The 13,532-nt window shown below is 31.7% G+C and overlaps 1 protein-coding gene across 1 annotated transcript; it reads left to right on the plus strand.

The window, feature by feature from the left end:
• Positions 1 to 6,155: 6,155 nt before the first annotated feature.
• On the plus strand, positions 6,156 to 7,256 carry LOC123005308 (gustatory receptor for sugar taste 64e-like). The gene is made up of 5 exons (XM_044398990.1): positions 6,156 to 6,174; positions 6,221 to 6,406; positions 6,458 to 6,741; positions 6,788 to 7,105; positions 7,155 to 7,256. The coding sequence occupies exons 1-5, from the start codon at positions 6,156 to 6,158 to the stop codon at positions 7,254 to 7,256; spliced, it is 909 nt and encodes a 302-aa protein (XP_044254925.1).
• The last annotated feature ends 6,276 nt before the right edge of the window (positions 7,257 to 13,532 follow it).

Genomic DNA, 13,532 nt, shown 5'->3' on the forward strand with positions numbered 1-13,532 from the left:
TTTTAAATGATTTGATGAACTGCAGAACTATCGTCACAATAAAGAATTATGCTAATCCTCCAACATACCAACACCAAAACACGTTGTATCACAAACTCCTATCACTGAACCACAAAACTAAATTTGTGATGGTTAACTATTAGTCCTTAACAAACCTTTGAAATTTACCAAAAGGTAATAAAACAATCTTGTTATCCAGTATAAGTCAAATATCTACGAAATTTTTGGAGGGTTTTCCGATTTTTAGTTAATCAACTAAACCACTGCACCACTAAAAGTTTCCTTGAGGCAACAGCGTTTCATTTGGGAACAATAAGTTGTGAGGCACATTACCCTTGTACAAGGTGCAAGATATGTTTCATAACAATTTTGTTAATAAAAACTATGGGTGTAGCTAAAATGTTTGTTATTATCAATAACGATCTTTGATTTATTAAGAAGAACCAACCTTTTGTGCAACATTCAAAAGTTTTATTTGTAAATTGATAACTGCCACAAACACCATGGACATGATTAACAAATTCTAACAAGAAGATGCTTTTCTTCTTACAAATCTTTCATATCAGAGGTTCGATCAACGTTTTGAACAAAATTCTTGGACTTGGGTTTGGTGTTCCAACTTTTAATTTGATCGACACTTTTTTATCGGAGGTAATCGAAGTTATTCACTGATGTTTCATCCAAAAACAAGCTTCGGCTGTTGGATGTTTTGAATAAAGCACGTGATTGTGCCTTAAAATTTTATTAAACCCCAAAACCATCGTACATAACCTTTAATTTCAATGTGACAGAAAAAAACATCATTGCCACCTTTAAAAAATAAAATCGAAAATCATGGCTACGAGAGTCAACACAACTTTGGTAAAACCGCTAAAAACCCTGTTTATCAAATTCTACTATCAACTGAAATAGATAGTAAGTCACTTGCGTATAAATTAAAGAGAATCGGGGATAACACTGCTCCTTGAGGTAGACCATTATTCAGTGTTTTAAATTTACTCGACTGATCTCCAAGAAAAACTCTGAACTTTCTATTAGACAACATGCTTTCAATTAATCGAACTGTTTGTTTACACTCTAGAGTTTTGTATAATTTATGGATTAAGCCATCTTTCCAAACAGTATCGTAAGCAGCTGTTAAATCTAGTAGTACAACACCTGTCTTTAGACGTCGTTGAAATCCGTTTTCAATGTGCGTGGTTAATGCCAACACTTGATCACAACAACTTCTATGTGGCCGAAATCCAGCTTGCTGGGGTGGAAGAACCTTTTCAATTATTTGACAAATGCGTTGGTAGATCATTCGTTCCAATACTTTGTAGCAGACGCTTAAAAGTGAAATTGGACGGTAACTGGACGCTTCTGTTGGTGGTTTGCCCTTTTTCAAAACAGCAATTACTTTGGTTCTTTTGAAGGCGGGTGGCAATTTTGCTGATCGGAAAATATCATCATAAAACAAAATAAGCCATTTTAAAGCAAATTTTCCAAGGTGTTTGAGGAACTCCGGGTAGATGCCGTCGAACCCTGCTGCTTTTCTAGACTTTTTTGTTTTAAGAGCTGATTGTAATTCTTCTATTGTAAATGGTCTTGATAAATCTTCCGATATGTTACATCTTTTTCTTTGTTTTTGAATGCATTTCTTCATCTCCTTTTTCTCGATTCTGTCTATTTCCACCGAATTTGAAACACTTAATAGTCGAGACGCTATTTTGTTTGGATTGATTTCCGGTGTATTCTGAGTAGAAGGTAGTGTGGTAGTAGAAAGTTGTTTTAAAAGAGCCCAACCACTATGGCTTGAATGGGTAAAATTTAAATTTTCCATTAATGTATTCCATTTTTGTTTTCTACCTTCATTAAGAGATTTTAAAATTGTTTCAGCGTTTTCCAGGGTTGGATTTGTTATAAAGGAATTATAAGAGTTAGTTGTTTCAGCGGATCAACCAGGAATGTAATATGTTCTGAACCCTCTTGGAATATGTTTTTTGGCGGCATTTTTGATTACACCAACGAATCTGTCGTAGTTATTTGAGATTGCCGGAATCCATCTCAAATCACTATCTACTTATTTTGCAAAATCCGCCCATCTTGCTTTTTGGAAATTCCAACGTGGTTTTTCAAGAGTTTTTGTTGGTCTAATTTTTATTCCAACTTTAATAATGACCGGTCGATGTTGACTACGTGGAAAACCAGAGAGTACTTCCCGAGAAGTTGGTAAAGGAGTATCATTTTGGGTTGTTACAAAACATAGGTCAGGATTGTATTCTTTCTTCCACCTAGCTGAGTAGAAACTTTTTCGGTCTTTCGCATCAAACACCAAATGAAGATTGTTTACTTCCATCCAGGAAGCCAGTGCCAGACCACTTTCGTCATTATCAGCATAACCCCATAGATTATTGTGAGAGTTAAAGTCTCCAATATATACAGCAGGGTGGTTGTATGTCGCTGGTAGGTTCACAGGCCATTTTTCATTTGGTGGTTTGTAGATGTTAATTTTAAAATTTTCCCCAATTTTCAAACTCTTCCTTCTATCCATTAAGAAACCGAGAGGATCACGTCGATCTGGATCAGTTTGTCTAAGTGTCGGTAATTTTTGAACGGTTAAAACCGTTCATTACGGGCCGACAAAATCGGCTACCGACATCCGTCAATCAGTATCATTAAAAACCAGTGTCACTAATGAAAGAGTTTCTAAGTACTAAGTAACGAAAAAAATGCAAAATAAATCGTAAATCAACTTATTGGCGACTAATATCATTTCGTTGTTTTTAAACAAGCTAACATTACCATTGTAACTTCTAGTGATACATAATAGAGCGTTGTAAAAAAAGCCGCTTTAATTCTTCAATAAAATGACTTTTATATGACACAAAAATGACGATATGGCTATTCAAATACCCAAATTCCGTCTATGTGGAACGTTATCCTACCTCCATTAGATCATCAAAAAAATGTTTTTTCTAATTGTGTTGACTGATGAAACATTTGTTTTTCCTATTTTTAAAAATACGTAATAATTTTGTTCTGAGGCGCTCGCATATTTGTTCAGTACTTCTAACCTATCGTATTTTTTAAATTTTTATAGTTTTATCTATTTTTTTTTTTATCTATTTTACAGTTCACAAAACTCTTATTGATTATTATTTACACATTTGGAGTGAAAGAGTTTTTCCATGGCCAACTATTATCAAACAAAATATGTATTTCAGTTTTTAAGTATAGTTATAAAAAAATATTCTGTTACAATTATATATTTTTTAGATCAGAAAAAAATAGGCTTTTCAAAATTGCCATAGCCGCCTATGATTTCCATTTGAAAAAATACAAGTTTATCTTATTACGGCTAAACTAATAATTAAAAAAATTGTTAACTACATTATTAAATTCCTCGTAAAAAAGTGCCTGTATAATGTCTTTATTTCAAATCCGTATCTTCTATAATAACGAAGATATGAATTTTTTTAGATTTCGCCAAAATGTCAACTTTTGTCTGTAAGTCGAAAACAAAAGACGATAGCGGGATGCGGTTTTAACCAATATTATTTTCTCAAAAAATGAGCTCCAGAATGTATCAGTCGTTTTTGGCTAAACATCTTAGTTTCGGAGATTCCCTATTCGGACATCCAAAATGCAGCACCCTGTACAGTATGTCTCTGGATTGAGTTTACAAGAGGATTTTTTTTTATTTTACGCCAAAACTGCAAAGGAATTTTTTTTTGCTTTACCTGAAACGAGAAAATCTGTAATTAAAACTTTATTATTCTAACTCAGTAGAAAGAAAAGTTCATTTTTTTCTTGATTTCTTTTCAAGTCCTGTCACACTGGTGGTATTATTATTTTGTTAATAATGTCACTTTGACAAATTAATTTACGCAAGTTAAATAACAAAAATGTTTGTGAAAAACATAATTGTAATAAATAGTAACTCAAAGAAACAGCTTTAAGATAAAAACCAAAGTAATTTTTAACAAGAACTATCATTATTTAATTAATAAATTAATTGTCAAAGTGACATATAGTTGTCAAATATACTGGGTGAATATAAAGTATGGAACCAAGCGGTTTTATTTTTAATCATTTGCCTCCAGAAAATAATAATTATTATAAATTAAAGTAATATAAAAAATGTGATCGTATTTTCAGAACGAAATTTTGTTTTGTTTTTGAGTTATGCGATTTTTTTTTTGTCAAAATTGCAATTTATGTGAAAACATTTTTTTGAAAAAATTAAATATAATGCAGATAGTTGTAATCCTTTGAGTATAGCTTTTATGAGAAAAATGATTTTATAGTAAGTTGCCATTTAAAAAAATGATTTTTTTTGTAGAACTCAAAAACAATAGAAAATTTCGAAAAATGTTATTCTTGTTAAATCATCACATTTTTATAGTACTTTATTACTCATCAATTAGTTTTTTCAAAAAATAAATAGTGTTTGGTTCCATACTTTTTATTCACCTGGTATAATACCGCCAATGTTATTATAGGACTTGAAAAGCAGTCGAAAATCAAGAGAAAAATTAACTTTTTATTGAATCAGAATATCGAAGTTTTAAATACAGATTTGGTCGTTTCAGGTGAAACAAAAAATGTTTTTCCTTTGCTGTTTTGGCGTAAAATCAAAGTTAAAAAAAAATTTCTCTTGTATATTCAATCCGGGGACATACTGTATACCCGGGGCAGAACGGGATATATGTTTGAAAATGAACATTTTTAATTTTTTTGCGTACAAAATTCGCAAATCAACATGGACTCATCATCATCGCTGTCAAAACCAGCACACGACAAATGTGCCCATTTTTTGCACCTGACACAAGAGCACCAGCCCTCACTTGATTGAGAATATAGTTCCTTACAATAAAAACAAGGCGTTTTTTCTGAACTTTCCTCGGCTACTTATAATTCAACATTATAAGGAGATGATGTTAAAACTTTAGTTTTGCCCCTTTTTCTTGTAGATCTTTTTTGGCCTGATTGAACTTTAGGCAACTTTTGGAGAGATATATGTGAATGAAGAATAGGTTTTTCTGTACTTCTTGCGGGACTGTTAGTCTTCCAAGAACAACCAGGACTTGGTTCAGAACCAGAAGGGTTTTATTGATAGATTATTATTATTGATAGATCAACATAAAATTGTGACAAAAACATGTGAGGCAGAATCTCGTTCTGCCCCAGTATATACTACTGCTAAAAATGAATATGTAAATTATTCTAGTCAATATTGTCATCATAATATATTATAAACGTTGCAAAAAAAGTACATTACTAATCAAATTGATAATCATTATTATGGTAAAACTAAAAAAATAACATGTCTTACCTCGATCCAATATCTATAACTTTTACAATATTTGGAGAAATTCCACCATGCACGTTTGAATCGGTAGAAGGCGTAAAGTAAGACAAACGAACGACACTCTTAATTAAGCATGATAGCTGGCTGAACGTTGGGATATGATTCGCACCACCTGCCCACCCCTACGCACTTGATGTAAACTCTGTATAAGGTGGAGTAGGTCCCTTATTGAGATGCACTTTCGGACGTACTTCTATAGGAACTTCTATATTGACTTAGGAATCAACCCCAGAATTTTTAGCTTTGTTTCCGAACATTCTGCATAATTAAGTAGCATGAAAATACTCGTAAAGGTGAATGAAAGTTTGAACTATTGATAACATTATTCTCTTTTTTATACTAATACAAGTTTATTTATTGGTTAGGGTGAAAAAACATAAACATGTTTTGGTATCAAGAAAAATGAAACGTATTCTTGTGTTAGACATATTGTCCATTAATCTAGTAATAATTACAGTTCCAGTTTGTTTTGATTAAAGGAAATTCTCACGTGTCAACATATATTATCACAACATAACTACCTTTTTTACGATAAGGTTTAACTATTACGACGACAAAAATGAAGATTATTAGAAAGAAAAGTTTAGTAAAAAATGTACAAAACAGATTTTTTTACGCAATGAAACGACCGCTATTTGTGGCCCAAATTTTTGGCTATTTTCCACTTAACGGAACGTGTAACTTTGATCCAAGTTGTATAAAATTTAAATGGACTTCATTTAAAACTATATATTCGGTGTCAACTATGTTTCTGACTTTGTTTATAGCTGCTTGCCAGCTCCACCGGATGATCACAGTTGAAATGAATATTTTGCAAATGAGTAACAAAACTACAACTTTTTTCTAGTTTTAAGTTCTTTTTTGTAGATTGTTTCGTGTTTCTGTTGTGCTCGATTTTAATTAATATTTTATTTATTAAGCTTGCAAAAGAATGGCCACAATTTATGAAAGAATGGCTGAAAATTGAATGTTTGATGGGGTATTTTGGAACCAGGAAAACTTTGAAGAAAAACATGGATTTTATTTTCACATCTCTTACGTTATTTACAATAGGTTTTGATTCTTTTTAATTGTATATGTTTTGACTTTTTTGATTTTTTTTAGTGGAACATATGCTAATGGAATTGTACAGAGTTATAGATTCCGTTGAATGCAGCAAAACAGTAGGTGACGGTATTCGTCACTACTATGTAAATGTAACTTTTCCGCACCTTTTTACTAGTCTTGTCAATTACACCTTGTGGAAAGCTCTAATTTTCCATATTTCAAACTTCCAGACAACTTTTTGTTGGACTTTCGGTGACACATTTATAATTTTACTGAGTACAGCTTTTGCTACGCAAATGAAACAAAGTAGAACCAAAGTTAAAGTTTTAGTAAAGTCTCAAGTAAATAAAAAATAAGTTATTAAATTTTATAACGAAGATATTTTAGATTAAAGCAGCAACCCCATGGAGAAAAATAAGAGAAGAACATTGCGGTTTGCTTAATCTTTGTAGACTACTGGATCAGAAAATTTCTTATCTAGTCTTAGTATCCTTCTGCAGTAATTTATATTTTGTTTTGGTTCAATTATTTAACGCATTGAGACCAATGAGCGACATTTTACAAAAAGCATACTTTTTTATTTCCTTTGGGTTTCTAATTTTTAGGATTATTTATGTCAGTTTAAGTGCAGCGTCGATTAATGATGAGAGCCGAAAACTTTTAATAGAACTGTTACTTACTCCACCGGAATTATACAATGTTGAAGTAACTTACATTTTTTTTTTGGTGAGGGACTACAAAGATTTATTTATAGATTGAAAGATTAATTAATCAAATTACTTATAAAACGGCAGCTATTTCTGGGAAAAGTTTTTTTATAATTACAAGAGGACTAATATTGAAAGTGAGTAATTAGGTCTATTGTTATATAGTTATAATTTATAAGAAACTAAACAGATTGCAGGTGCAATTGTAACATACGAACTTGTATTAATACAATTTAATAAGAAACTTTTAAATGAGTTTAATAATGAAGCCTCAGAACAACAAGTAGAGATTCTACATAATGATACATATTGGTTGTGTTAACTTGCTTGTATTTTTGAATTGTTATTCAAAGTAAACTAAAAAAAAAGTAATTGTATTTTGAGGACGAGATTTTGTTTTGTTTATGAGTTATGCATTTTTTTGTAAAAATTGCAATTTATGTATTTTTTTTTTCATTAAATATAGAATAAACAGTTGTAAACCTTAACTCATAACCTTCATTAGAAGAATGGTTGTATAGTGGGTTGCCATTAAATTTTTTTTTTGTAGAACTCAAAAACAAAGAAAATTTCGAAAATTTTTATTCTTCATAAAACATCACATTTTTATAGTACTTTATCTTTATCTTTAAGAAACTGATTTATAATCAAACACTAATTCGAGGTGAATAGCTTTTTTAGACAGACATACTAACACCACTACATAAGCCTTTATAATTCTGTTGCCGCGACCACGAAATTTTGCCGGTAAAATCAACTCCGCAATGCAAAAATGGTCTAGAGGGTGTAACACCATCCCCTAGTAAATTTCCCATCAATTACTCAAATGGAATGGGATGAGAGCTCTAAAACACTTTATACAATTATGAATTATTTAACGGACAATTCTTCGTGCACTCAACGGCCAAAAACCCTGTCTAACGGTTGCTAAAGTTGCTTTAAAACATCTTTCATGAGCATCGCGGACAATTAATTTAGTTACTGGATGGCCTTTTGGGAAAACAAGAAAACAACCGGATGCTTATTTTGAAATCGCAATTGTGAATTTTGAAGTCGACCTCCAACTTTCAAAATTCCGTCCCTATCTAAAAAAACATTTAATCCTAAAAAATTACCCTCATGAGATTGAGAAATATCATCACTAAGGCTCGGATCATATGCACGAAAAATTTGTAAAATATGCGCATATGCGAGGGTTGATCAATAAATACCCGTGTGAGGGATGAAAACGTAATGAATTCTCTTAAAACTGGCTCACAACGGCATAGCACAGAACTATTTAAGAATTCAGAAATATAAGATATAATTTCTGAATATCTTAAGTTCTGGGGTACAGCTCTGGACGTGGGAGTTATGTATAAAGGGTTACAAGAGCCATAACCCATTCTTTGGACATGTATTTAAGTATAAAAACATTAAAAAGATTTAACATTTACAACTTGTATATAGTAATTAATAACTAATAAGACTATAATCTGATTTTAAAACATGACCGCTCCTAACGTAATATAGTTTCTAAAAGGATGATAAAATGAGTAGGTTTAAAATTATTTCATTAAAATTAAACATTTTTTTTAGACATTAAAATTAAGCATACATAAAAAATAATTTTAGAACTATATTTCCTGATAAATAGCAGAAACGGGATTTCGCTATATAATACTCATTATGTAAGATACTTACTTCAAAGATCTAGGTCTTACAAAGGGCTTATAAAAAAGAAGGTAAAGAATATATATTTAACTACGGCTTGCTGTTAACAACACCATTATTTGTTTAAGGCAATACATGTAAGGTGTTCTGTATCGAAAACGAGATAATTGCATCTTTGAATTTATGATTTATGATAATGTTAAGAAAACTTTGCATTATGGAATGTCCGTCAATTGAAGATTATTAGTCGGTTTTAATTTTAAAAATCTATGTAAGAATGTGACAAACTACAAGAAAATATAACGGAATTAACTAGAGAGAGCAAGTGAATGCAACTGTAGTTCTTCATGTTCTACTTTTACTCCATTGAAGAGAATATGATGTTGTATATGACATGATGAATGGAAAAGTATAAAATTTAAATAACTAATTATTTACACAGACAGCTACCGGCGATTTTAACCCCCAATAAAAATATCTCCGAACTTAGCCAGCTGGGCTGGTTTTCAGGGCCGTATTCACTTTATGCAAAGCTTCATGTATGAAAACTAAGCAATTCAATAGCTAATTTTAAATGCTAGGTTTTTTTTTTCTATACAGCTTTTAATAAAAAATTTTTTTATTGGTTGTAGCGTATTTTTTTTAGAAATGACAGTTTTCTCGACTTGACTAGGAGTCTACCCAGCTGATCTTCAACAGGCACCTGCTCTTCGAAGAGCTAAGAAGTGCTTTTTAGGTTATTAACCATTCTAAACAATGTTTGTTTGAAAATGCCCTAACTTTTTCGAATGTAGAAAGTTACAGTTGGATAGTTGAAAATCGTCATTTTTAAAAATTAGCTAAACAGCTCAACTTAAGACAATGAAAAAACGTACCTGTTTTCGAATGAACTCACACAACACACATGTACCGGTCATACAGAGTTCTGCTAAAGTGGTACTAAATTTGAAAAGACTGCACTCTTACTAACCCTGGCACTCTTACACCACCTTCCCCTATCTATTTATTGACGAGTAAGATGGTATCTTAATTAAATTATTGTGGCAAAAAGTGTATCTCTTTGGTGACGAATACCTCCAAATAGTCCACAACCTTACAGATATATCCGACCATCTTGGCTTCCTGCTGCCATAGTTATTTATAACATCGATAAGAAAAACCGCTTTTTCATCTAATTGCTCCGCGTCCCCTACAATTTTGTTTACAGCAGATAAAATCTTAGCATTTTTATTTTTCTCTTTATCCACTTTTTTAATTTTTTCATTTGCCCGTTCTAATTTTCTAGTTAAAATTTTAATTTGACGTTGCATATTTGTAACTTTTTTGCACGAAATTAAATTTACTTGGGAGGATTGTGATTTTTTTTGATTCATAGTGTAAAGGGAAACAATTTGGAGAAGCTTCTTGGTCAGTACCAACGAGATCAACAGGATTCTTAAAATTGCAAAAGTGTTAAGGAAGGATAATAGGAAACAGGACAATTATCTTACAGGTGAGATAATTGCTTAATTTATGAAAACGTCCTGTACTTGAGCTACAAATATATTTGTTCTCAAAATGTTCGCAACAAATTACCGTGTAATCTGAAATTAGTTCTGTATCTGAGACCATCAAAATAATGTCAGTATAAAAGATAAACATTTACTTAAAAGCGTTTGCGGAGATAGAATAAATAACTAACCATATTTTTTTTAAATTAATGTGAATTTGAAAGAATGGCCCATTTCGATTTCCACAAATGAAACACTTTTTTGCCCATTATAATTTTTAAGATGCAGCAAAAATGTCGATGAAAAATGAATCCCTTTAACTGTCAAGCATGTCAAGATGAGACCTAACCTCTAAATTTTATTTTGATTTTAATCTTCTGATGTCGCTAGTAGAGGAACGTCGCGTAAATTGCTTTCTAGGCCCACAAGATAAATGCCCACACGGAAAAAAGCTCACACCGAAAAATACTCACACGGAAAAAAACTCACGCAGAAATAAGCCCACATAGAAAAAAACACACTGTCAAAAAACCTCACATGGAAACAACCCCACATAGAAAATCGATCAGATGTCAATAAAAATGTTTTAGAATAAACTTGCTGTAATCCTATTCAAGAAAAGTGTAAAATCAAGAGTGTAGAGCTTATTTCGTATCTGGTGGCGAAATGACAGTGACAGAGAACAAACTTGGAATGCGCACACTTCGTTGCATGGGCGTGCATTTTTTTCACTAAAATTTTCTTACTTGTCATTTTGCAAGAGTTTGCAATCGGGCTATCGCAAATAAAGACCAATATTTAAGTAGGGAAAATCATTTAGATGTAATCGTTAATGAATTTATTATAACCCACGATAGCATCGATGAAATCGAATTTTGCTCTAGCTATTTTGAGGGCGAGGATTGTTAGAAATATCATTGTTAAAAATTATTATCATGCTTTAACAACTTAATAATTTGTTTATCATTTTTTATCATATCTATGAGTACCTACTTATTATATTTTTTTWAAAAATAATATTGGTTTTAAAATACATTTTATTACGACGCCTGTGGACAATACTTTTTTTAATAGTAAATATACTTTTAGTGTCAAAATTCAGTCATTTTTGACAAAGTCAGTTCGCCACCAGATTTGGAACAAGCTCTAACAAGTAACCACTTATGTAAAGGGTTTCCAAAGGACGTTACGTTTTAAAAACGTCTTGGCAACCAAAAACTATTATTAATGTACAAAAAATAAAGTACAAATGCCAAAGCTACGAGAGACATTAGCTTTCTTTTAATGTCTACATTGCTTTCAAATGTTGATTTCAGACGAACACTACAAATTTTTCTAATAAGGCTCTGAGTCAAATGAAAATAGCAACCTTTAAATTCGCCTTCTGGAAAGGCCTGTCTTACTGCTCTCATGCAAACCTTTTCAAAATCAACCGAAACCCTATGAGCTGCTAAATTTAGAATTAATTGCTGGTAGTATCTTTATTTAATTGAACCACAAGTTCTCTATCACCTAAAGCTAGAATTCTGTCTGAATCGTCTACGCCTGAATCATACAGAATGATTTCATTAAATTTATCAAGAATTTTAAAATTTATTGTTGTGGGATTAAGTAAAATGCTGTCTTTTCTGTGATAGAACATCGTCACTCATTTCGGATATAACGTTTCCCATCACAGCACGGGGTGTAGCACTAACAACTTTTATATCTTGATTCACCTGACTTCTTGCCACATTAGCGGTAGCTTTTTGAGGACACGAGTCGTGACAATGCTTCCTAGGAGGTTCAATGATTTTTCCAGATTTGGTTTTTATAAATGATTTACATTTTGTCGAACGTTGCAATCAGCATCTCCACGTAATCACCTCGTTATCATTCGACGAACGAAATTGTGCATACTCAAATCCTTGATATGTTAATACCTTGTTGTTTTTTTGACTGTTTGTGAACTCCATAGTCAGACACCTAGAATAAAAATACTTTTGAGTTAGTACATAGTTTTAAAAAATGTTTAAATTATAGTTTATATTGTCCGCCATGTACAGGGTGTCGTTTTTCGAGCTCCACCATGGGGATCTCAGTTATTATAAGAGATACGAGGTCGGTTAAATTAGAGCAAAGTTGCACATTTTGATGCTGAACAATTATTTGAAAGAAAATTTAATGTGTCATTTTTAGTTTTTGAATTATTGGAAGAAAACGGAAATTTGTAATTTTTTATTTTTTATTTACTTTTTATTTTTTCAAGTGAAAACGAAAAGACCTAGACGTTTTTAACTAGGAGGTTCTTCAGCACTTTTTTACAAAAAATCTAAATCTGTCATCGTATTTTTCAAGGCGTTCTTAATGTCAGAGTTACAACTCTCAACTTTGAATTTTCTTATGGACGCCATATTCGATTTGTGTATTTTTGAAAAGTCTTTTTGTTCCTGATTACAACAATGTATCACACGATATGATCAAATTTTACACGCTGATCAAAATTAAGTGAAAGCTTTTTTACGAAGAATGCTTTGGAAAAAACGCCAATAATTTTTATTAACAATAATTCAAAAACTAAAACTAAAAATTTTCTTTCAGATAATTGTTTAGCATAAAGATGCGCAACTTTGCCCTAATTTAACCGACCTCGAATATCTCTTATAATAACTGAGATTCCATGGTGGAGCTCGAAATACGAACAACCTGTATATTACTATACGCACCGAGCGGAAAAGAAAAACGGACACCCTGTATTACAAGATTAGTCAATAAACACCGATATAAATACTATCTGAATTTCTTACATTTTGACACTTTTTGGTAAAAATAAACACCTATCAGACATTTTATGAAATATTTTGTCCTACAGCCGGCATTAAGTTTATGCTTACAAAACAGTAATATCTCAATTAGTTTTTAAAGTGTAAATTATTAAAAAACTTATATTTATAGTTTCGTAAACTTTGTTCTTGAGGGTTTCCTATAAAAAGTAGTCTAGGGGAGTACAATTTGGACTAGGTGGTGGCCATGCGTTAACACTACTTCGTCCATATATTTCGTCCAAATAATCCCTTACATTTCGCGCATAATGTGGAGGCGCACCATCATGTTGAAACCACATTATTTGTCTAACTTCTAGAACTAATGGCAAATCGTTTTGCACAACTCTAAATTTCGAATGCCCGTCAAATTATTTTCAAAGAAACATGGACCTAGGATATAATTATGTATTATACCACACCACACATTAATTGAAATTACGTGCTGCTACACAGCACGTTGTTACAAAACTTATCCTCA

Source organism: Tribolium madens, unplaced genomic scaffold (genome assembly GCF_015345945.1).
Source record: "Tribolium madens isolate multiple individuals breed KSU strain unplaced genomic scaffold, Tmad_KSU_1.1 Scaffold_20;HRSCAF=117;Tcas5.2_LG4, whole genome shotgun sequence".
NCBI classification, from domain to species: domain Eukaryota; kingdom Metazoa; phylum Arthropoda; class Insecta; order Coleoptera; family Tenebrionidae; genus Tribolium; species Tribolium madens.

Excerpts from the sequence above, each read along its gene's own strand:
- LOC123005308 (XM_044398990.1), top strand. Across the intron at positions 6,407-6,457 it reads TCTTACGTTATTTACAATAG|TGGAACATATGCTAATGGAA; the intron begins GTTTTGATTCTT and ends GATTTTTTTTAG. Across the intron at positions 6,742-6,787 it reads AAGTTTTAGTAAAGTCTCAA|ATTAAAGCAGCAACCCCATG; the intron begins GTAAATAAAAAA and ends AAGATATTTTAG.